The sequence below is a fragment of the Schistocerca piceifrons genome, chromosome 4, assembly GCF_021461385.2.
Source record: "Schistocerca piceifrons isolate TAMUIC-IGC-003096 chromosome 4, iqSchPice1.1, whole genome shotgun sequence".
Taxonomy (NCBI): Eukaryota; Metazoa; Arthropoda; class Insecta; order Orthoptera; family Acrididae; genus Schistocerca; species Schistocerca piceifrons.
The window spans coordinates 321,606,067-321,630,252 of NC_060141.1; the positions used below are offsets into that span (position 1 = coordinate 321,606,067).

The 24,186-nt window shown below is 42.4% G+C and overlaps 1 protein-coding gene across 1 annotated transcript in view; it reads left to right on the plus strand.

The window, feature by feature from the left end:
• Nucleotides 1-4,339: 4,339 nt before the first annotated feature.
• Nucleotides 4,340-24,186, plus strand: part of LOC124795818 (neuroendocrine convertase 2) — a 1,530,590-nt gene continuing 1,510,743 nt past the window's right edge. The window contains exon 1 of the mRNA XM_047259899.1: nucleotides 4,340-4,520. Coding sequence (XP_047115855.1) covers nucleotides 4,340-4,520 — 181 coding nt within the window. The remainder of the gene's footprint in view (nucleotides 4,521-24,186) is intronic.

Here is a 24,186-nt window from a genome sequence, read left to right on the forward strand (position 1 = left end):
GCTATGTTGATAAGTTAGATCTATGGCTTCGTGGGGCCTGCGCCACACTCAACCCCTATAAACAGCTCTTACCATCTGAAATCAGGATAGCTCCACTTTCGTCATACGCCCCACATTGATTTCTGCAGTTATTTCAGTCTACACAAACGCCGCTGCTCTCGGTCGTTAAGTGAAGGCCGTCGGCCACTGCGTTGTATTTTGTGAGAGATAAAGCCTGAAATTTGGTGTTCTTGGCACACTCTTGATACTGTGGATCTCGAAATATTGAATTCACTAACGATTTCCGAAACATAATGTCCCATGCGTGTAGCTCCAACTAACATTCCGCGTTCAAAGTGTGCTTTCCCGTCGTGCGGCCATAACCACGTCGGAAACCTTTTCACATGAATCACCAGAGTAAAAATAACAGATCTGTCAGTATACTGCCCTTTTATACCTTGTGCACGTAATAGTGCCACTATTTGTATATGTGCTTAACGCTATCACATGGCTTTTGTCATCTGAGTGTAATGCTTGAATAGTTTGGGATGGTCCTGGATAGGCAACGCGATAATCTTTGATGAACGAAACCGAAGAACAGTCTGGAACCGCGCGACCGCTACCGGTCACAGGTTCGAATCCTGCCTCGGGCATGGATGTTTGTGATGTCCTTAGGTTAGTTAGGTTTAAGTAGTTCTAAGTTCTAGGGGACTGATGACCTCAGAAGTTAAGTCCCATAGTGCTCAGAGCCATTTTTGAAACCGAAAATTTGGACATCAGGCGTTACATTGATGACGTTTGAAACATCGGTAGCTGTGTTTCATCCTCGAAGCCTCCGAGATGTTATCTTTCGACACGCAAGAGCATATGTTGCCCGTGCTTTTCCGACCTATCTCCGTATATTCGAACGTCGCCAAAATCAGCACGCTCTCCAGACCTCTGAACCCTGAAAGCATCTGGTTGTGGGTTGCCCACTACTACTCGGCAGCCACGTTGGTTGACGAACTGTAGCGTACAGTTTAAGCAGCATGGAGTGAAGTACCCATATCTGCCACCCAAGCTCAGTTCTACTCTATACTCTTGACAGGCTGGAACCTGTTTTGCTGCCAGAGGTGGCAGCTCTGTTTACTGAGTTTTGCGCCCGGTATCCAAATCACCGACAAATTTCATGGTGTACTTTTCCTACTACCTGTACTACCATAAAAGTCTATGTTTAACGTTCTTACCAAAGATATCGCGAAGTTCTTAGCTGAATTATTTCAACATTTTACACGATAATCTAATAAACGTTCGGGCGGACATAGCTACATATTCTTTAAATAATACATGGTATAAAAATAAACATATAGGCGCTTCTATGCAAAGAGGCAATTTCATTAGCACGAAGTTCGAAAAGTTCTTGACCGATTTACTTAGAATTTTTACACAGTTCTCTAATAACCGTTCGTACGGCCTTAGGCTAAAGTATTTAAAGGAAAATGCACAGGTTTTTCAATAAAATAAAGAAAATTCTGTGCAATACTATGCTTGAATATGTGCAGTTTCGTTTTATTTCTTATCGTCGGCTTTAACTACGATAGTAGTCAGTTCGGCAAACTGCGAACAACAGGGGTCCGAGTTCAGTTCCTAACCGGCTTATTTTTTTTTCTGCTTCGGACTGGGTGTTGTGTTGTCCCTTTGTTCGTATCGGTATAATTAACATTCCACCAATGAAATGGCTGTTTGGGCACGTCACGAAAGCCACTAAATTAAAACAAAGAACCATTAACTAATTATTTCCCCACGTGTATTTTCTTTCTTTATACAAAGAGTAATGGGTATAATACAACGGATATTTCTATATGTGGTACCTTAATATGTACACACATCAGTGTGTTGGCTGTTTTTTCTCTGTGTTGAACAGTTTTCCTGAAAATTCGCCAAGTACTTTACTACGTGACGTATTCTGCATAGTCGTTCACGTGTAAACACTTGAACTTTGTTTGCTGCCCTGGAGAAAATAAGTGTTAATGGCTTCCTCTTGCCATTATGTACCTGGAGGTGCTGCACAACCTAAAAGCACACGACTTGTTATAGCTATAATTAGTAGTCTGCAAATGACTTAAATACTGACGTTATGTTGTTGAGTAAACCGTCCTCACTCACCAAAAGAACTGCACTTATTGCGGTCACTCCGTGTACATAATTTTAAAGAAAAATGGTATATGCATGTGCCATTTTGATCTCTTCCTCACAGTCGGCTGTAACAGAAAACAAGAAAGTTGTATTTATATTTTATCGGCTGATGATTAGAATACTGCTAGGGAATCTCAATCTCAATCGCCCGAAACTTTATAATCCTACCCGTTTGCGGATTAAAGCACTGCGAAATGCTGTCATTAAAGGTACTATCCTCAAAAATACAGTCCGCATCTCGTGGTCGTGCGGTAGCGTTCTCGCTTCCCACGCCCGGGTTCCCGGGTTATATTCCCGGCGGGGTCAGGGATTTTCTCTGCCTCGTGATGACTGAGTGTTGTGTGATGTCCTTAGGTTAGTTAGGTTTAAGTAGTTCTAAGTTCTAGGGGACTGATGACCATAGATGTTAAGTCCCATAGTGCTCAGAGCCATTTCTCAAAAATACAGTGACAGACGAGTTGACTCGTATCATAAATACATACCAATTATCGCAACTGATTTGTTTCAAGCGACTTCAGTTTCCAATCAAGGTTTTGTTGGCTATAACAATAAAGATGGCTCATAGTCTCCGACGGGGGGTGGGAGGAGAGCACGAGGAGACGGACAGGGAGAGGCGGGAGGGAGAGGAGGTGGAGAGTGATAGTAGGAGGAAGACATCGACCAAGTGGGAAGGAGATGATGGAAAGAGAGACGTTCTAGGAAATATAGAGATATATGTAACATCTGCGAGGCATTGCGTGGTTCGCTGATACTGCATATGCACAAAAAATAGTATTTCGTATTTTGATAATCTTCTTGTTGCTGTAATTTTAATGACCAGCTACGTATTAATTGTCAGTTATCAGATGTCTCAACGTTGCCTGCACGAAGATACCCAAAAAAGGAAAAATTTAACAAATCTATGTCAGTGTGCAAAGGGTGTGAACAAATAGAACAAACTATAGAGTTAATGAGAAAATGTGTTATTCTACTTTGTATGACGACTGCATCATTAGAATCTTGTTTCGATTCCTCAATGACTACTTGACTTTAAAACCTCAACCCAAGTCCATTGAAGCTAAATCTTCCACTAATTCCATAACCGATGTAATCTTTTGACCTCCCTGCGAAGGGCCATTGAACGTGATCCTGCAGTGTTTGCGCAGAGGACGGCGGAGCGCTTATGCGCCAAACGTACACAAGCCGTGGAGGCCAGCACGAGCAGCGTTAGCTGGTCCCTCGCAGCACTCAGTGAATGAGGCTGCCGGCCTGTGTGCGGAACGCTCCAGCTGCCGCCGTCGCCCGAAAGGGCCGGCCGCGTGTAGGCGGCCACCGAACCAACAGCCAGCAGCCTCTGCCTTCCAAGCCCGTAGCGTCAGCATTGAACCAGGCAGCTTAACAGTAAGGAGAATTACGTGCACTGGCGTATACACGGTGATTTAGCTGCCCCTACCGATGTCATTTTATGCAACGCGAAATGTTATGTCTGGTCTTCGGAAACCACTCCTGAGATTTTCGTAGTCTTTCGTTCGCTACGTGCAGGCTATCAGTCCTTGTTAAAAATGACAGACCTTTTTGTAAGAAATTTAATACAGTTGAATTCTGTAGTGGGATACGCTTCGAGTTATTCGAGGCCTTCAAGAATGGTTCAAATGGCTCTGAGCAGTATGCGACTTAACTTCTGAGGTCATCAGTCGCCTAGAACTTAGAACTAATTAAACCTAACTAACCTAAGGACCTCACACACATCCATGCCCGAGGCAGGATTCGAACCTGCGCCCGTAGCGGTCGCACGGTTCCAGACTGTAGCGCCTAGAACCGCACGGCCACTCCGGCCGGCCGAGGCCTTCAAACGCGTCTCAACCCCCACAGTTATCCCTCAGCAGCCAGAATTTCTGTAGCCCGTGAGAACGTTTATGGCCTCTGTTACACGGATGCGCCGTAGGCACTGCGCAGCTAGCCAATCAGCGCGCAGTCGGTTTCCGAGATCCATAATGTGTGAACTTCAATGTTTTATCGTGTTTTACGTGAGCGAAACTACGACTGATTTCTGTGATATTCTGTGTCCGTCTGTGCGGTTTCTCACAGTGGCTGAAACACCTAGAAGGTGCCAAATTCACAAACGGGCAAGGAACCTATTTTTAAAGCGTACTTGTTCTGCAAACGTGAGGCAGATTCAGGCGAGTAGGTCTGCAAGGTTGTCAACATGCAAGAATGCACTGCAGCAGCCTGTTGCGATATTGGTGTACGAACTCTCAGATGGTTTGTGCAGGAGGCCAAGTTGCATCAGCAAACAACTGAAAATGTGGAATTCCGGTCTCCAGGGAAGAAATTTACTGTGCCAAAGCGGGTAACAGAAGTCGACGACTTCGACCAAGATGTTTTACGTAGAAAAATTTTCGAATTTTCAAGTTCCCAAGGCAGCGAAATTGTTCGCATTTATGCGTGGAGCTACTGGGTATGAAGGAAATGCAACACCAATATAAAAATATTGAAGAACACCGGATTTAAATATGTAAAAGCTAATAAAGGACGGAAATTTTTAATGGAGTAAGTGATAGTACTGCTGCCACGATGACGTTTCTAAGGACAACGCTTGTAGTCACATCAAAAGGAACGTCAAATGTGTATTGCTTCGACGGGATTTGGGTAAATCGAAACCACACTAGAAATTTTATTTGGCAAACAGAGGGCAAGACTTCTTGAAAGCTCTAGTGCGAAAAGGGGTATCTTATTACACATTCCACTACTACCGGATTTGTGCCTCGAACTATAACTGCCATTCCGAAACAAATGGAGAAACATTTCGAGAATTGTTTGAGGGTCAGCTGTTGCCTTACTTGCATCTAGGCTCTGTCATTGTTATGGACAATCCAGGCAGTCACTCTGTTAATGTAGACAGGCCTCCCACTGCAGACACAAGATAATAGTGTTATACTTTCATGACTGCGAAGTAATAATGTACGACAAATTGAAACCAAAAGAAGCAGAGCTGTTGGATCTCGATAGGATTCCAGAAGTCTGCGGTAAAAAATACAAGACTGATTCTATTGCTTTGCAACATTGTTACAGTATGATAAGAGTACAATCGTTTCATTGCTTTTCATTTCATCTCGTAGAATTTGTGTAAGCACAGGTGAAGATATACGGTAGATAAAAATACAACTTTAAGAGTAGCCGACAGTATATGGATGGTCCATGAAGCAATAGAAAAAATGAACGTTGCTGTTTGGGAAGCTTGCGTACGTCACACTGAAAAGTTGCAAGAAGAAGATTACCAGAAAGAAACTGTTAGAAAAGAAATAATGGATTAGTTAATCGTCAATACACACCCACACCCAGCAACACCAGTTCCGAAGGCAGAGGCAATAAAATAATACGAGTAAAAAGGTATTTGAATGGTATGTACAAATATTTTCTAAATTTCATGAAAATTTACTTTCGTGTCAATGTCTCTGTGCAGTAGAAAGTAGTTCAGAGCATTATCTGTTCCGTAACGGAAATTTTATTTTACGCGTTTTGCTGTTCTGACTGCAATGCAGCGTACCAGTCGTTTAGAATGTTGTCCGCCCTGCTCAGATATTTCAGATCTGATTCTTTCTTCGTTTTCTTAACAAGGTAAGAGGCAACAGCAGGTGTAGCCTGTAGTTTAAGTGCAACTTACTACAAAATCCATTCTTCAGTGCGAGAATCTTTATCATTACTTCTACTTCATGTCATTATGGCTGGGAAAGATTGAATATACATCCCACTCTGTAATGTGTATCTCATACTTAACTAGGTACACTTAGTAAATTTATCACGAAACGATCTGTAGCGCACAACGAACCAGACCGTAGAGAGGTATATTAAAACTCCGTTATTGCAGCTGTCCGTAATGTAGCAGCTGTACATGCACTTTCAGCCGAGTCGACAATACAGGATTCCTTGCGAACTATGCTGCCAGAGACCATTAACGCTGTCGCCGACTGCAGTACGTTGTTCCAACCACTATACAAAAATTTACTAGACGACCTCTGTTTGCAGCTCATGGTCCCGCGGTAGCATTCTTGTTGTCCGAGCACGGGGCCCCGGTTCTATTCTCGGCGGGGTTAGGGATTTTCACCTGCCCCAAGATGGCTGGGTGTTGTTGTGTCGTCTTCATCATTATTTATCCTCATTACATTCGGAAAACCACCTCCACTTAAGACCTTGCCTAGTACAGGGGTTGCGGTGCGGGTTTCCCGCATCGTTCCCCTACGCTCTGTCAAGAAGCATGGGACATCATTTCCGTTCCATACGAACTAATCCCGATATTCGACCGAAAGAAAAACGACTTTTCTAAACGTTACGCTAAAACTAAGTACGTTGACTATTCGATCCAAACTTAACTCTTACTGTTATAGAAGTTTCGTAGTCAAAAGGGCTGACGAATACAATGATGTAATTGTTTATTTTATGCTGTAAGAGTTCGCAAAGTTGTCATATAAAATTTACAGAAACTTCAATTTTACAATCTGTAAATGTGCGACTAAGGTGATGGCGTAATAACGCCACTCAATGAAGACCAAAAAAGGTGTAATTTGAGAATGAATTCATGCAGTCGTAGACTTTTGTGTAGTAGTTGGACAGAGGGGCTGAACAAGTACTATGAATCCCGCCTGGTGATGACTGAGTGTGGGTGTGGGAGTGCGCTTGAAGGTCACTTTCGTACCTCTTTCTTGGATAACTCGAAAACTACGGCCTCTAGCGAAAACAAATCCCAATAAAAATTTTAACTAAATTAAACCTCTTAAAAAATCTCCTGTTCATTTTTCTGTAGGAATAATAGATAGTGCATAGTGAGCGAGATAATATGAAAACCTCAAGCGTAGTTTCTGAAGCCGAGATACAATATTAGGAGTTGCATGGAACGACATCGGTGGGAGAAGCTGAATCTCCTGTGTATGAAACTGAGAAAACATTATTGTAAAAAATTACGATAGATGCAAAAGAACTGTATCTCTGATAAGTAAGAGCTGCTGACACAACTGCCTGGTACATTTTCGATTAGTTGTCAGGGCAGTACAAAATCCTAACTGTGATAGTTGAAATATGTCGTTCTACTACACTACTGGCCATTAAAATTGCTACACCAAGAAGAAATGCAGATGATAAACGGGTATTCATTGGCCAAATATATTATACTAGAACTGACATGTGATTTCATTTTCACGCAATTTGGGTGCATAGATCCTGAGATATCAGTACCCACAACAACCACCTCTGGCCATAATAACGGCCTTGATAAGCCTGGGCATTGAGTCAAACGGAGCTTGGATGGCGTTTACAGGTACAGCTGCTCATCCAGCTTCAACACGATACCACAGTTCATCAAGAGTAGTGACTGGCGTAATGTGACGAGCCAGTTGCTAAGCCACCATTGACCAGACGTTTTCAATTTGTGAGATATCTGGAGAATGTGCTGGCCAGGGCAGCAGTCGAACATTTTCTGTATCCACAAAGGCCCGTACAGGATCTGCAACATGCGGTCGTGCATTATCCTGCTGAAATGTAGGGTTTCGCAGGGATGGAATGAAGGGTAGAGCCATGGGTCGTAACACATCTGAAATGTAACGTCCACTGTTCAAAGTGCCGTCAATGCGAACAAGAGGTGACGGAGATGTGTAACCAATGGCACCCCATACCATCACGTCGGGTGATACGCCAGTATGGCGATGACGAATACACGCTTCCAATGTGCGTTCACCGCGATGTCGCCAAACACGAATGCGACCATCATGATGCTGTAAACAGAACCTGGATCCATATGAAAAAATGACGTTTTGCCTTTCGTGCACCCAGGTTCGTCGTTGAGTACACCATCTCAGGCGCTCCTGTCTGTGATGCAGCTTCAAGGATAACCGCAGCTACGGTCTCCGAGCTGATGGTCCATGCTGCTACAAACGTCGCCGAACTGTTCGCGCAGATGGATGTTGTCTTGCAACGTCCCCATCTGTTGACTCAGGGATCGAGATGTGGCTGCACGATCCGTTGCGGATAAAATGCCTGTCATCTCGACTGCTAGTGATACGAGGCCGTTGAGATCCAGCACGGTGTTCCGTGTTATCCTCCTGAACCCACCGAATTCATATTCTGCTAACAGTCATTGGATCTCGACCAACGCGAGCAGCAATGTCGCGATAAGATAAACCACAATCGCTATAGGCTACAATCCGACCTTTATCAAAGTCGGAAACGTGATGGGGCGCATTTCTCCTCCTTACACGAGGCACCACGACAACGTTTCACCAGGCAACGCCGTAAACTGCTGTTTGTGTATGAGAAATCGGTTGGAAGCTTTCCTCATGTCAGCACGTTGTAGGTGTCGCCACCGGCGCCAACCTTGTGTGAATGCTCTGAAAAACTAATCATTTGCATATCACAGCATCTTCTTCCTGTCGGTTAAATTTCGCGTCTGTAGCACGTCATCTTCGTGGTGTAGCAGTTTTAATGATCAGTAGTGTATTTCTGATTAAACTCGAGCCCAACATCCTGAATTCAGACGTCTTCGTTTAGCTGCCGATCGGTAATGTTATTTTAGACTTTTGACTTCAGGCTTACCTATAATTTATTTTCATTGATATTAATTTCAACCCCGCACTAATTCTGTAGAATCCTAGTTACCGTGGATGTACTTATGTCGCAGACGTTTGTTGACCAGGTTTGCTCGTGAACGGCTTGATATGTTGAAGCGTTTTTTAAATTTATGCAGCGTGATTACGTATGGTGTTACAGATTTTTGAGGGATAACAGACGGAAAATGTATCAGTTTGAGATAAGGAATCCCGGTCGGGAAAAGAACATGTCTAAAGTTACAAGCGACATCATTCTGATACCTCCGACAGTGGAATACATGTACCCATACCGCTGTTCCTAAGATAATAGGGTAGGCAATCCCAACGAGGAATTATTATCTCAGCTAATCCAATGACGATGGGGTACTGTATACTGTCGTAAGCAGTCCTGGTGTACAATATCGGTACTGTAATATATACAGTCTGTGTTTACCAGTTGAAGTACGACCGTAGGCCAGCCCTAACGGTACGAATGTGTACCCGGAGTTTGTAGACATGATTTTTGTTTATGGGCAAGCAAATGGAAGAAGGGGAGAAGCGGTAAGTTTCTGCAGGACCAAATATCTGCGTAGGAGACATCCGACTCATACCATGTTTCCAAGACTGTTCCAACGATTAAGCGAAACTGGGCGATACCACAGTACAACGACCGAGTAGGACGACAAAGTAAACGGACTCACGACTTAGAAGATGCTGTGCTTGCTTGAGTGGATGAGGCACCTGCAATTAGTACTCCTTCAGTTGCAGGTGAAATGAGTGTTTGGCAGAGTACTGTGTGGGGAGCATTACGGGAAATGCAACTATATCCCTACCATCCACAGGAAGTGCATGATTTGACTCGTGCTGACTTTGGACCTCTCGTCGTGTTCAGTTAATGGTTCTTGCAGCGCCTTAAAGTCGATCCTCACTTTTCTGCATATGTGCTTCTTACGGTTGAAGTTGGTTTCATGAGAGACAGAATGCTAGATAGTTACAACAGTCATGTTTGGGCCGATGAAAATCCACACTTCACAGTTATGAAGAACCATCCACACAGATAACCAATCAGTGTGTGGGCAAGCATAGTCAACGATTCCGTACTAGGCCCGTTTCTTCTATCTTCCCGCTTAAGTCCACCAGTGCACACAGTGTGTGTCAGAGAGATACTATGTAGGTTTCTAGAATGTATCACGCTTGTTATTCGTGAATGCATGAGTGATGGGGCTCCACCTAGTTTGGACTAAACATCTGATTGAGAGATAAAAGTGGACACGCAGAGACGGTCCTGTTTCGTTCCCTGATCTCACTCTACTTTATTTTTTCTTGTAAGGCCATGTGAAAGGTCTTGTTTACGAGACGCCTGTCGAGACTGAAGACGATCTCCTGATAGGAATTCTCACTGTCTTGACACTGTTGTAACAACGGGGATATTGGAACGGGTACGAAAGAACTTTTTGTGACGATGCCATGCCTGCATTGACGTTAGGAGGCCCCATTTTGAATAAAGGTAGCAGCTTCTAAAAGTTGTGCAGGTAATTGGGATTCATTGTTATTGTACCGAATTTTCGCTCTGCCTTATATCAGGTTACATATGCTGTTACTAGTCCGCCAACAGAAATAATTATCTGAGGGTGTTGGTGACTAATCAGATAGAATTCTGTACGTGATGATCAGGGTTCGGAAGTTCGGGCTCTTAGCTGGAGCACTGCGAGAGGCTAAGGAGGACGTTAAGTAGATTTTCGTTTCCCGACGAGGATATCTTGCCGAAAATTGTCACTTCTACCCTTCTCCATAATATCTGAAAGTTTATAACATAATCACCGAATAACCCTGTAGATAGCTAACAAACACTTAGAATAATGTTTGTTTATTATTATTCTGTACATAACAAGTAACTAGAGATCGATGCATTGAAATATCTTGCAGCATTAGTATTGCCGTCTTGAACGTAGGCATAAACAGAACATTGCTATCTTGGAAACATATGCATGTCTTCGGCTGTCAGAGCTTCTTCTAGCTGCACCATCGGTATAGTATGAAGACTATAACTGCAACTGCGCAAAAAACGATACTAGCTACTGTTTTAATTGTAGTGGCTAGATAAGACCTACGTCAGTATTATGAAGTGTCTTATGGATCAAATTACGTACCACGTTTAAGTTACATTAATGGACAATTATACAGATTGCTCTTCGCATTCAAATCACATTGGGATTCCGTCACAAATTTCCGGCTCTAATCACATGCAAAATGGTTCAAATGGTTCTGAGCACTATGGGACTTAACATCTGAGGTCATCAGTCCCCTAGAACTTAGAACTACTTAAACCTAACTAACCTAAGGACATCACACACATCCATGCCCGAGGCAGAATTCGAACCTGCGACCGTAGCAGTCGCGCGATTCCGGACTGAAGCACCTAGAGCCGCTCGGTCACCGTGGCCGGCCAATCACATGCAAATAGTGTTTAAAATTACTGGTTAAACCGGGTTGAAAGCGGATGGAAAGGGCTAAAAATATACGGAAACCACTATAAGAGTGCCAATTAATAACCAAATAGAATGTTATCATAATATGTATCAAACGATTCCCATTGATCAGAGGATTATGGCGTTGAAATTGAATTTCGTCTAGAAAAAAATATTACAAAAATTATCGATGTATCTTTGTCGACGTTGCATTTAATTAATACCAATTAATTTAAAAATTTTATACATGGCTGAAGCAGCAACTGTTGAAAATATTCACTGTAAATGATAACAACCAAACAGTTCTAGTATAAAGATTTATTGAAATCCTTGACCACGGTTCGGTATATCTAAATATACCTTCATCAGAAGCAAAAATACACCTGAACAGGGAGACACCTTCACCAGCAAAAAAAAATTTTGCAACATAATTGAGATAAAAGAAAAAAAACAAACACTTACAGCTTTAAGTGCCATGAAAATAGCCAAAGTATTATAAGCACAAAAACTTTCAGTCAGTTACAAAAATCACATCCTGCGGTGGAGGTGTTTAAAACAATCGTGGCAAAGGCGTCGTCAGTAGTTAAAATTAAAATATCACTTCCATCTGTACAGCATATTTATGAAGAGATGGTCGATGCGAACACGGCATACTATCAGTACTTAGCCCGTGAACTAGCGTGAAGAGGATGTGGAAGCACTAGGGCAGACAGTTTCACCGAGAGAGGGCACTTGTGGTATGCGCGAGACATTCGCGCACATTAAAACCAGGGATACACACTCATGCACGTCAAAATTTAAAAGGTTATGCTACTTCAAACCCTCTGTCTTAATAAATAAAACAATCAGAACCATTTAAAACAACAACATACATTAGAAAATATGAACACAAATTTGCCTATGTCCTAGTGTTAAGCAGGTGAAGTTTGCGCTAAGGAACATATCTAACGAGAGAGGGCACTAGTTTTATGCACGAGAATCCCGTGCAAATTAAAGGCTAGGATACATACTTGCAAAAACGAACAAAATATCGTAGTAAATCGAAACCATCTGTCATCATGAATAAAAAACATAACAGAATCATTTAAACCGCACATACACACAAAAAACAACGAACAACAATCATAAAATATACGTAAAATCCCAATAAGACAGGAAACGAGCATCTCACCAGCATCAACAGACAAGAGAATTAGCTTCTAGTCAGCCAGACTATATTATGTTAGAGCAAGAAGGGCTTTGAAACAACCCAAAAAATTTTTGTTTCTAAGCTGCACCTGTTCGTTAAGAATAAATCCATCTTTTTGAGATATATGTTTGAAAATTGTATGCAGTTGTTCTAAATGGTTCTGATATGTTTTATTTATTAAGACAGAGGGTTTGAAGTAGCATAACATTTAAAACTTTGACACGCATGAGTATGTATCCCCGGTTTTAATGTGCGCGAGTGTCTCGTGCATACCACAAATGCCCTCTCTCGGTGAAACTGTCTGCCCTAGTGCTTCCACACCCTCTTCACGCTAGTTCACAGGCTAAGTACTGATAGTATGCCGTGTTCGCATCGACCATCTCTTCATAAATATGCTGTACAGATGGAGGAGATATTTTAATTTTAACTGCTGACGACGCCTTTGACATGATTTTTTTAAGCGCCTCCACTGCAGGATGTGATTTTAGTAAGAGACTAAAAGTTTTTGTGCTTATAATACTTTGGTAATTTTCATGGTACTTAAAGCTATAAGTGTTTTTTTTCTTTTATATCAGTTATGTTGCTAAGTTTTTTTGGTAATGAAGGTGTCACCCCGTTCAGGTGTATTTTTGCTACTGATAAAGGTATATTTAGATATACCGAAACCGTTGTCAATGATTTCAATAAATCTGTATCCTGCAAGTGTTTGCCTGTTATCATTTACCGTGAAGCTAATTAATTTACATGAAATGAAGGACGAGGAAAGAAAGGCAAAAGATTGGTGGCAACATCTGACCTCCAGCTGCACAAGGAATTGTGATAATGCAATGGCGAAAGCTGAAAATTTGCTCTCGACTGGAACTCGAATGCGGATGCTCCGATTCTGTAGAACGACTGCCTTAATCGGCTTGGACATAAATTCTCAGTTTATCGCATACTAGCCGGCCGCGGTGGTCTAGCGGTTCTAGGCGCGCAGTCCGGAACCGCGTGACTGCTACGGTCGCAGGTTCGAATCCTGCCTCGGGCATGGATGTGTGTGATGTCCTTAGGTTAGTTAGGTTTAAGTAGTTCTAAGTTCTAGGGGACTCATGACCACAGTAGTTGAGTCCCATAGTGCTCAGAGCCATTTGAACCATTTTATCGCATACTGTAATGCACCTTCCTCCGTCCATTAACACCCTTCTCACAAATTATTGATTCCCTTAGGTGTTCAGGTGATTCTAGCGCATCGGTGCTGAAACAAACGTCAAGGAGCCGTCGCGCTCATATGGAACGATATATACAGTGTCTCACCTAACTGTGGCACCTCAAATATCTCTCGAACAACAATAGGTATTCAAAAACGGTTTTAACCAGCGTGAACGTACGGCAGGGGCGTATGAAACCAAATACTACGCGAAATTTCAAAAAGTAAACAAATACTATTTTCAACACAAACTTGCGTGTTTTTAAATGGACATCCCCTATTATTTCGTATGCAATCAATAGCATGAAAAATCACAAAAATAATGGCGTTGATTGCATCGCAATACGTCAATTACATCCCGCGAAATAGCGAAACGAAATTGACGCTTGAAATAAATGAAGCACACAGCTAGCGCACGTCCTGGGACTCAAGAGTGGACCTCACGCTGCCTATGTCAGAGGCTCACACAATGGGAAGGTATGCACAATCCACAAAAACAAACAAGTAACACGTCCAACGCAAAGTTACGTTTCTCAAATTGTAAACGTATGTTTATTCTAGCGAAATGGAAACTAGAGCTACAATTAGAGATAATACACTTGTATTCATTTTGCTAAACACGTTTACTAGTGCCCTGTCGCCCACAGAAACCGTATTGTTGTGCATTACATCCAGCATAGAAAACACACCCAGATCTTGACCAATGAAACTATGTCACGTCAACATATGTTCGAAGTGCCCACCGTTTGCATCAATACACGTTTCCAGACGGATGACGAGAGAGTGTTGCACATATTGTAGAGTTTCTACAGATATTGCTGCACACGCCGCAGTAGTACGATGTTGCATATCCTCTACTGTTGTTGTGGGTTCATCGTACACAAAACGCGTCAGAACACTGTTGCAGAAGCAACGGAAAAAGCATGCCAAATTCAGAAGAGCGCAAAATCCCGAAGACTGGCTAAGTTTCACGGAAGCTCAAAATTTAGTGCGGACGTCAATGGGAGAAGCTTTTAATAGTTTCCACAATGAAACATTGTCTGAAAGTATGGTAGAAAACGCAAAGAGATTCTGGTCGTATGTAAAGTACACCAGTGGCAAAAATCAGTCAATAGCGTCACTGCGCGATAGTGGTGGAAATGTTACCGATGATGGTGCCACTAAAGCGGAGTTACTAAATACAGTTTTCCCTAATTCCTTCACGAAAGAAGATGAAGTAAATATTCCAGAATTCTAAACCAGAGCAACTGTTGGCATGAGTTATATAAAAGTAGATATCTTAGGTGTTGCGAAACAACTCAAATCACTTAAGAAAGGAAAGTCTTCCGGTCCAGATGGTATACCAATCAGATTCCTTTCAGAGTGTGCAGACACAATAACGCCTTTCTTAGCAATCATACACAACCGCTCACTTGACGGAAGGTCTGTTCGCAAAGACTGGAAAGTAGCACAGGTCACACAAATATTCAAGAAAGGAGTAACCTATTGAATTACTGACCCATATCACTGACCTCAATTTGCAGTAGGATTTTGGAGCATATACTGTACTCGAACATTATGAATCACCTTGAAGAAAATAACTTATTGATACATAACGACACGGATTCAGAAAATATTGTTCTTGTGCAACACAGCTAGCTAGCTCTTTATTCCCATGAAGTAATGAGTGCTGTCGACAAGGGATCTCAGACTGACTCCATTATCCTAGATTTCCAGAAGGCTTTTGATACCGTTCCTCACAAGCGCCTATTAATCAAATTGCTTGCATATGGAGTATCGTCTCAGTTGTGTGATTGGATTCGTGATTTCCACTCAGAGAGGTCACAGTTCGTAGTGATAGACAGTAAATCATCGAGTCGAACAGAAGCGATATCTGGCGTTCCGCAAGGTAATGTCATAGGCCCTCTGCTGTTCCTGATTTACATAAATGATCTAGGTGATAATCTGAGCAGCCCCCTTAGATTGTTTGCAGATGATGCTGTAATTTACCGTGTAGTAAAATCATCATACGCTGAATTCCAATTGCAAAATGATCTAGAAAGAATTGGCGCTAAGCAAAGAAAAGTGCAATGTTATCCACATGCGTACTAAAAGAAATCCGATAAATTTTGGGTATATGATAAGTCGCACAAATCTAAGGGCTGTCAATTCGACTAAATACCTAGGAATTACAATTACCAGCTACTTAATTTGGAAAGACCACATAGATAATATTGTGGGTAAGGCGAAACAAAGACTGCGCTTTGTTGGCAGAACACTTAGAAGATGCGACAAACCCACTAAAGAGACAGCCTACATTAAACTGCTCCGTCCTCTGCTGGAATATTGCTGCGCGGCGTGCGATCCTTACCAGGTAGGATTGACGGACAACATCGAAAAAGTGCAAAGAAGGGCAGCCTGTTTCGTGTTATCGCGCAATAGGGGTGAGAGTGTCACCGATATGATACGCGGGTTGGGGTGGCAGTCACTGAAACAAAGGCGGTTTTCTTTGCGGTGAGATCTACTTACGAAATTTCAATCACCAACTTTCTCTTCCGAATGCGAAAATATTTTGTTGACACCCACCTACGTAGGGAGAAATGATCATCATAATAAAATAAGAGAAATCAGAGCTCGAAAGGAAAGATTTAGGTGTTCTTTTTTCCCACGCGCCATTCGAGAGTGGAATGTAGAGAAGTAGTATGAAAATGGTTCGATGAACCCTGTGCCAGGCACATAAGTGTGAATTGCAGAGTAACCATATAGAAGTAGATGTACGAGTAGATACACTCTGTCTCTCACTGCGCCCCGGAGAAAGAAGTCTAATGGGGACAAGTCGGGGGTCCGTGCTGGCCATCGCACAGCACCTCCTCGTCCCATCAACCTGTTTGGGAAAGTCGCATCTAGAACGTCTCTGGCAACTTTTTCACTATGTGAGGGACATCCATCATGTTGGAACCGCATTGATAGACGAGTTTCCAATCCTAGATCCTCCATGAGGTGCGCTAGCATGTGTTGAAGAAATGATGCATATCGATGTCCATTCTATGTTCCACGGCAAAAATAGAGACCTACAATCAGTTAGCAATGATACTGCACCAAACATTGACACTCAACTGTCATTGACGAGCAACTTGGGGAATCAGTGGGGATTTTGCGCGGACCAGTAGTGGTTCAAATGGTTCTGAGCACTATGCGACTTGACTTCTGAGGTCATCAGTCGCCTAGAACTTAGAACTAATTAAACCTAACTAACCTAAGAACATCACACACATCCATGCCCGAGGCAGGATTCGAACCTGCGACCGTAGCGGTCGCTCGGCTCCAGACGGTAACGCCTAGAACCGCACGGCCACTCCGGCCGGCACCAGTAGTGCATGTTTCGCAGATTCACATTACCATGATTTGTAAATGAAACCTCGTCCGTAAATAATTGGATTACCTTGCAACTGCTGAAGTGCAAAACGACAGAATGCAAGTCATTCCCGTACAGATCCTGGTGTTGTGAGATATGCAACGGATGTAATTGATGCCGATGCAAGATTCTGCACATGCTACTGTGGCTTATTCCTACATCTCGTGCAATTTCTCGTACAGCCACCTGAGGATTGTGCGCTACAGCAGCCAGAACAGCAATTTTGTTTCCATTGCCAGTCGCTGGCGTTGTACGTCGACGTTTTGTTGGAACCCAGCTTCCTCTTTCCATGAGTGTCTCGCAGATGTTGCCAATGGTTCGATTTGACGGTCATTGCCGATCAGGGTAGCCTTCAGCATACGTTGTCACAGCTGTGGTTGCATTTCTGTGACATTCGCCATAAATTAAAATAATATCTGGTTTTTCTTCATTACTGAAGGCCGGCATATCGACTAGATGACGGCAAATGTAACAAGCCACAAGAAAACAGGCTTTAATGTGGCAACATATGTGAATTACGTTACAGTATGAGAGCGGTTCAGCAGACCAGATTAGGAGACACTTGCACACTGATGGTAGAGCGTGCGTGGTGATATTGGTATGTTAACGGCAGGATACAGGCGCCAGTGCAGGCAACCTCTGCTCTGAACACAGTACTACATGGACGCATTACATCAGTAACTGTGACGCTGTTGCTATCCTTTACAAGCCACATATTTCAGAACTTATGAGTTTGAGAAACCTGAAACCAAGTGTTTTACCACTAATTTTACCTCTAGTTGTTATTTCGCAACGATAAACGTTATACGCAGGACATCCATCATTCTGATACGGCATTATTTGACACATTATAAGAGGTGGACCGGTTCAAGTAAGGTACAGCACTATCCCCCTTTAGGAGTGCCATCAATGAAATATGGGTCAATGGTGTGTTGTCATACAATACCTCACCATACAGTAACACTCCACTGACGTAGTACGTCAATCATATCACCATTACCGGCAGCATGAGGTGCACGCTTGTGTCTCAGGACGTGCGCTAGCTGTGCGCTTCATTTATTTCAAGCGTCAACTTCGTTTCGCAGTTTCTCGGGATGTAATTGACGTATTGCGATGCAACCAACGCCATTTTTTGTGATTTTTCATGCTATTGACTGCGTACGAAATAATACGGGAGTGTCCATTTAAAAATACACAAGTTTGTGTTGAAAATAGTATTTGTTTACTTTTTGAAATTTCGCATAGTATTTGGTTTCCCAAGCCCCTGCCGTACGTTCATGCTGGTGAAAACAGTTTTTGAATATCGATTGTTGTTCCAGAGATATTTGAGGTGGCAGATTTAAGTGAAACACCCTATATATTCAGCTGGACACGCCCGACAGAAGAGTTATCGCTCAGATATATACAATAGTAATTAAAACATTGTATTTTAAGTGAAACTATTAATCAGAATAGAGGCGTTGTGACCTCTTGCTTCTAATGAAATTTATCAGTGTGTTCGGGTCGGTTTGGCCCGTGCAGAGACGGAGAAAACGGCTATGTGAAGATAAGACTGAAGCACCGTTTCCTTTGGCTGGACGTGGGTTGAGACCGGTGGTGATGACTGGAAACGAGTGGCGGACCGCTAGTAAGACATCCCTGAATAGATATTGAAGATATATTATTCCGTCTCAGTTGCACACTATTTTAATTCGATTACAAGTTTCGGTTACTGTGGATCATTTTCAGATTTAAAGTAAAGTAAAACTAAATACGTACAATTAAAGAAAAGAATTGTACTGAATTTTCTCATTTTGAGAAAACTTAAGGCGATATGTTTAATTGATAAAAGCTATTCAATAGCTAAGATTACATAAAATATTTTTTATTTAAGACAACCGATATCAACAGCCTACGCTGCCATCTTAAGGTATTAAAATCTTTTTGTTGTAAAACATGTTCATTTTACTCTGACCTCACGCACAAGATGTCAAGTGGGTAAAAATAGCTCTTTATGAAAGGTTTGTCATTGCTGAAATATTTAAAAAACATAAAACACGTTGTGCTACAGGCTATTTCCATATAGATATTGCTCACAGTTGCTTCTTACATCATGCAAACACGGTACACGGTACACTGAAGCACAACTGTTTACATATGATAGACATAATATAAACTTTCAAGTGGATTCGCACTGTTTAGAATATGTCCAGCATATGTAAACAGTTGTGCGTCTGTGTTCCGTGTTTGTATGATGCAACAAGCAACTGTGAGCAATTTGTATGTGGACGTAGTCTATTGCATAAGGCGCTTTATGTTTTTTTAAATATTTTGACGATGACAAACCTTTTATAAATTGCTTTTTTTCCACTTGACATCTTGTGCACAAGGTCAGTGTTAAATGAACATGTTTTCAAAACAAAAAGATTTTAAGACCTGAAGACGACATCCCATAGTCTGATAAACAGGTTGTCTAAAAAAACATATTTTATGCGAACTTGGCTGTTGAAAGGTCTTTAACAAAAGAATTGTAGATAATTGTAGAATTTACGTAAGTAATTGGATCAGTCACCCGTCTTGTCTATTCAGATCAACGTATCAGAGTGCTGTATTTTGCAACTGCGGTCAATGTTTTAAATGGGTAGGTGTGGAGATAGGGGAGGGGGGCAGGAGGGGGAACGGAAAATGGAACAAGGCGGACAGGGGGAGGGGAAAGGAAGCAGGGAATGGGTGGTGGGGATAGCATGAGTTTAACAAGAGCGATGTGCTAAAATTATAGAACATATAATTATGCAAAAATTCTCGTTGATACACTGTGTACAACAATGCGTACGTAAAATGTATACAGTATAAAATAGTGAAATTATAAAATGCAGCGAGGGGTATTGACAAGGGACAAAGAAGACGAGGGATCTGTGGGGTGGGAGGGATGGAGGCATGGATGGTATGGTTTCAGCAAGAGAGTCGTAAACTAAAATTGCAAAAATTCACTAATGTAAGGAAACCTTCTGTTGAGATACCGGAAAGAATGCGTAAAACTGTAAAAGGAGGATGAAATAGTAGATTTTAAAAGTAAAGCAGCGAAAAACTGTATAATAATGTGAAGATATTCAAAGCGCGAATATTTGAAAATATAAAGTCAGAAGCTTTTACTACGAAAGTATAAAAATAAAATTATGTAAAGATTTTTTCGTTAGAATATTAAACCCATAGGCCTTGAACAATGGATGTATAAATAGTGAACGACATAAAGATTGCTAAATTATAGAAGTGGAATTATGTAGAGGACCTATAATTGCACAAAGTGCCATTAAATATTATGAACTAAAAAAAATGAATGGCTCTGAGCACTAGGGGACTTAACAACTGAGGTCATCAGTCCCCTAGAATTTAGAACTACTTACACCTAACTAACCTAAGGACATCACACACATCCATGCCCGAGGCAGGATTCGAACCTGCGACCCCAGCGGTCGCGCGGTACCAGACTGAAGCGCCTAGAACCCGTCGGCCACTCCGGCCGGCAAAAAATGAAAATATTGAAAGTAACAGACCGTAAAAATTTTAAAACAATAAGTTATAAGAGTGAAACCTTGCACAGCAACTAAAGTTATAGGCACGGAGTGTGACAGTTGTGCCGGCCGCGGTGGTCTAGCGGTTCTAGGCGCTCAGTCCGGAACCGCGCGACTGCTACGGTCGCAGGTTCGATCCTGCCTCGGGCATGGATGTGTGTGATGTCCTTAGGTTAGTTAGGTTTAAGTTGTTCTAAGTTCTAGGGGACTGATGACCACAGATGTTAAGTCCCATAGTGCTCAGAGCCATTTGAACCATTTTTTTTTTGTGACAGTTGTGGTTATATTCATTTACTTCGGCATGGTGGCGTTGTATGGCGCGCAGTTTTGCAGTATGTACGGAAGTCAGTCTGCACGTTGGCCCGCTGCTAGGACGGTGTGTGAGCCGATACACTGCCACTGTCTCTACTCAGTGAGTGGGGTTGTCGATCACATCACACGTGTGCTGCCGTGAGGTGGATGATTAGAAGTGGCTTTCAAAGTTTCTAAGCAATTCACTGTTGCTCAAATCGTTCTGCTGATTTAAGGTGTTGCCACGCTCTTGCAGACGGTGTGTAAGATATCTCGCTTTCTTCCATCACTGTCAGGAGGTATCCTCTAGGTTTATTGTGCAACACTTCCAAACGTATATTAATAGTTCCAACACCATGCTTCGATGTTAGAAAATTCTCGCCAAATGCTATTTTATTGCAGCGTATTTCAGACATCCTGCCCGTTCAGCTTGCGTAAACTTTAGGACAGTTTCCACACATTAGTTTATATACCTGCTGCGTGAATTTCGAGGCTCTTCTATTCACGCAGTGCCTCAGTCTGAAACGAATAATGTACTTAATTTATGACACAAACTGGTATTGCGAAACTGTCCAGCAATAACTTCTGCCACACGTCCCTTGTAACTCGTGGACATTGTACACGACTTTCTTATCTTCCTCTTCACCTGTTAACGTGCTGCCATTGGTTTTACGCTGTTGTTGTCTTTCAGTCCTTTGTAGCAGCCTAGTTACTGTTGAGAATGGATAACCGTTGCTCACTGCAACTTGTTTTATAACAGTGATTTCTTTATTTCTCTCATGAACTATTAATCATGGGTGGAAAATATGCTATCTTGATTCTTTCAGAATGTCTGCACAGGTCTGTTTTTTGTACACGCTAAAGCGGTGTTTAGCCGCCTCTCTTAGAACCGTAGAATCGAGATAGTTGATGGCTACTTTATTTTGATGTTCAACTTTAAACCTAATTTTTGGGCGAGTGGCACTGATCTGAGAATGCTTTAGACTTTTATTTGTTTCAGATAGAGAGGTGTGGTCGCCACTGCACTGGAGGCCGTCTGCCACAGGTGAGGTACTGAGCCGCAGAAGCTCAGACAGCTGTCGTCAGCAGGACCGTCTGAGCGTCGACGTGTATAGGCAGCGTCACCGGCCGATGTCTGCAGGAAGGCGGCAGCTATCAGGGACAGCGCACGGCCGCTGAGGCGTGACAGTCACGTCTAAGCTGCTTGCCTGACTCTGGCCAGGAAATACAGCACAGATAAGGACGGTGCTCTAACTGCAGCATGATAGACGTCAATGGCGTGTGCCCACTCTGTTTGGTGGTCAGTGAAAACATGATCTACAAGGACTGGAGTGCTGCCATAGTGTACCCAGGCAGCAACCAGCTCCCGTCAATCCGTGAAAGTAGACACAACCAGGAGGCAATCATCCAGTAGCTGACGGCGCGTGAAGACGCCAGGTAGTCGTACCCGTAGCTTCTGAACCTTAAGCCAAGAGTAGGTGGCCAACTGCATCACTGGATATTGGGTAGCACTGGTTGTGTAGCTCAGCATCATGTATACACCTGGATACTGCCTGAGAACTGCTATACTGCTGTACATGCTGAAACATATGCTCAGCAGTAATATGTCCCACCTGTAAGGCTGCGAACTCATGCAGTCAGTGTAGGAGGTGTAATTTTAAATTGTCTATAGAAGGTCAGGTTCTGGGAGGCGACCCATGTAATGGTCTTTCTGACCAATACATCGAGGGTTGTGTCAAGGTTATTGCTGTTGTTCTACTAATGGTAGCTGAAGACGGAACGTCGTATCCGCACCTAGTCATATCCACCAAGGTGGTATGGCCTCCACAAGATAACAAAAACGGCAGCCAAAATATAAAGGCCACACATCAAACTTTTACTGGTGAAGCTACACGTCTGAACTGGTGGTGACATCACAGCCAGAGCGTCCTCTTTATGAGTGGCAGCAGCTGACTTGGCTGTCGACACTTCCGAACCAAATTGTTGGGGCCAGGAGGTGGCCTCAAGAGTAATGGATGAAATGGCTGAACTGGTGAGCATATGTCTCTGAGAAAATCTTGTGACTGTGTTCAGACCCACGTGTTCTTGTAATGCCCCTGGCAGTGCTCTAGCGTTTACTTCCTCCGTGCTAGTCTGTTTATCCAGTGAAACAGTGCATACATTTGAAGGGTTTTACGGCAATACCTCCAGCAGTCAGCTTCTGAATGCGTGTTTCGCTTCAGATTTCTTTTAATGCCAATTGTGCAGAACGCTGGTAAAATTTTACTGTCGGCTTTGCTTTCGCAATTCTGCTGTTTCTATTGTGAGCTGCGATTGGTTTGGTAGCTTGGTCAATTTCTATGTTGTCTATATTAAGCTGGCTCTCATTAACGATCGTATGAGTATTTAAGCTGCAGGCAGCATGGCACTTCTTAATACGGAAGCCAATTCATTCACCAATTTGGCTCATGTATTTCTTATTAAATTTTCTCACTGTGTAACAAAGACACGTCCTGTTAAGTACGTATATAAGAAGCTTATGGAAAAATCTCTTAAAATCAGTTGGAAGTAATGCTTTCGGAGTCTTAAGTTTTATATGATTAATTAAGTTCTATGTAAATTCATACTGAATACTGAAAGATTCACTTAAGACCATTCGTGTTAAAACAAGCTACATTTTCTCAATTCTGTCTTTTGTTTTATCCGAAACCTTTGGTTTCAAATTAAGGTAACATCAGTAATAATGAGCTCAGTGCACTGATCTGATGATTTAATTATTATTTCGATGAGCTGATTTTATACAAGCAATACTATTGAATGAAATTTCCTGTTTCTTATTAAAAAAGAGAAGAAATAAAGCAACTCTAGGACGTAAATTTATTACACTTAGACAAAAATATTTCTTTTCTGAGTAACCAGCCCTCGCCACTTTCACATCTGGGGCTTTGTTATCCAGGATCGTTTTAGTCTTCGTCTTTGAGTTAAAGGCTTGCAAAGCAAGCGTAGTTCAGTGTCTTGTACATATCTGTATACTCACTGATAACATCTGACCACACTGTCTCAATTATTATTCACGTGAACCGGGCGGGCTAGTGTTTCCCTCTCGCCAACAATTGAAGCTGGAAACGAAAACAAGTTAGTGCACTTGCTCGCCAGTCGTGGAGCAATGGTAACCACTTGATCTGCTTTTTTCATCCCGTTAGCTTTTTTGGATGCTTTACTGAAGCTGAAAGGAGTCTCAACTATTTTCAAAAGCTGTTACGAATATGTTTTGCACTATGGTGTTCGTACATCATAGTGTGTGGCCACCGTAATGACTGTACCTCTCCCCTTATGAAGTAGTTTTCCTGCACTGGCGCCAGGCACTTAAATGTTCCAGAGTAGGTCGTAGAACAGCAAATTACTTCAAAACGCTTGTGA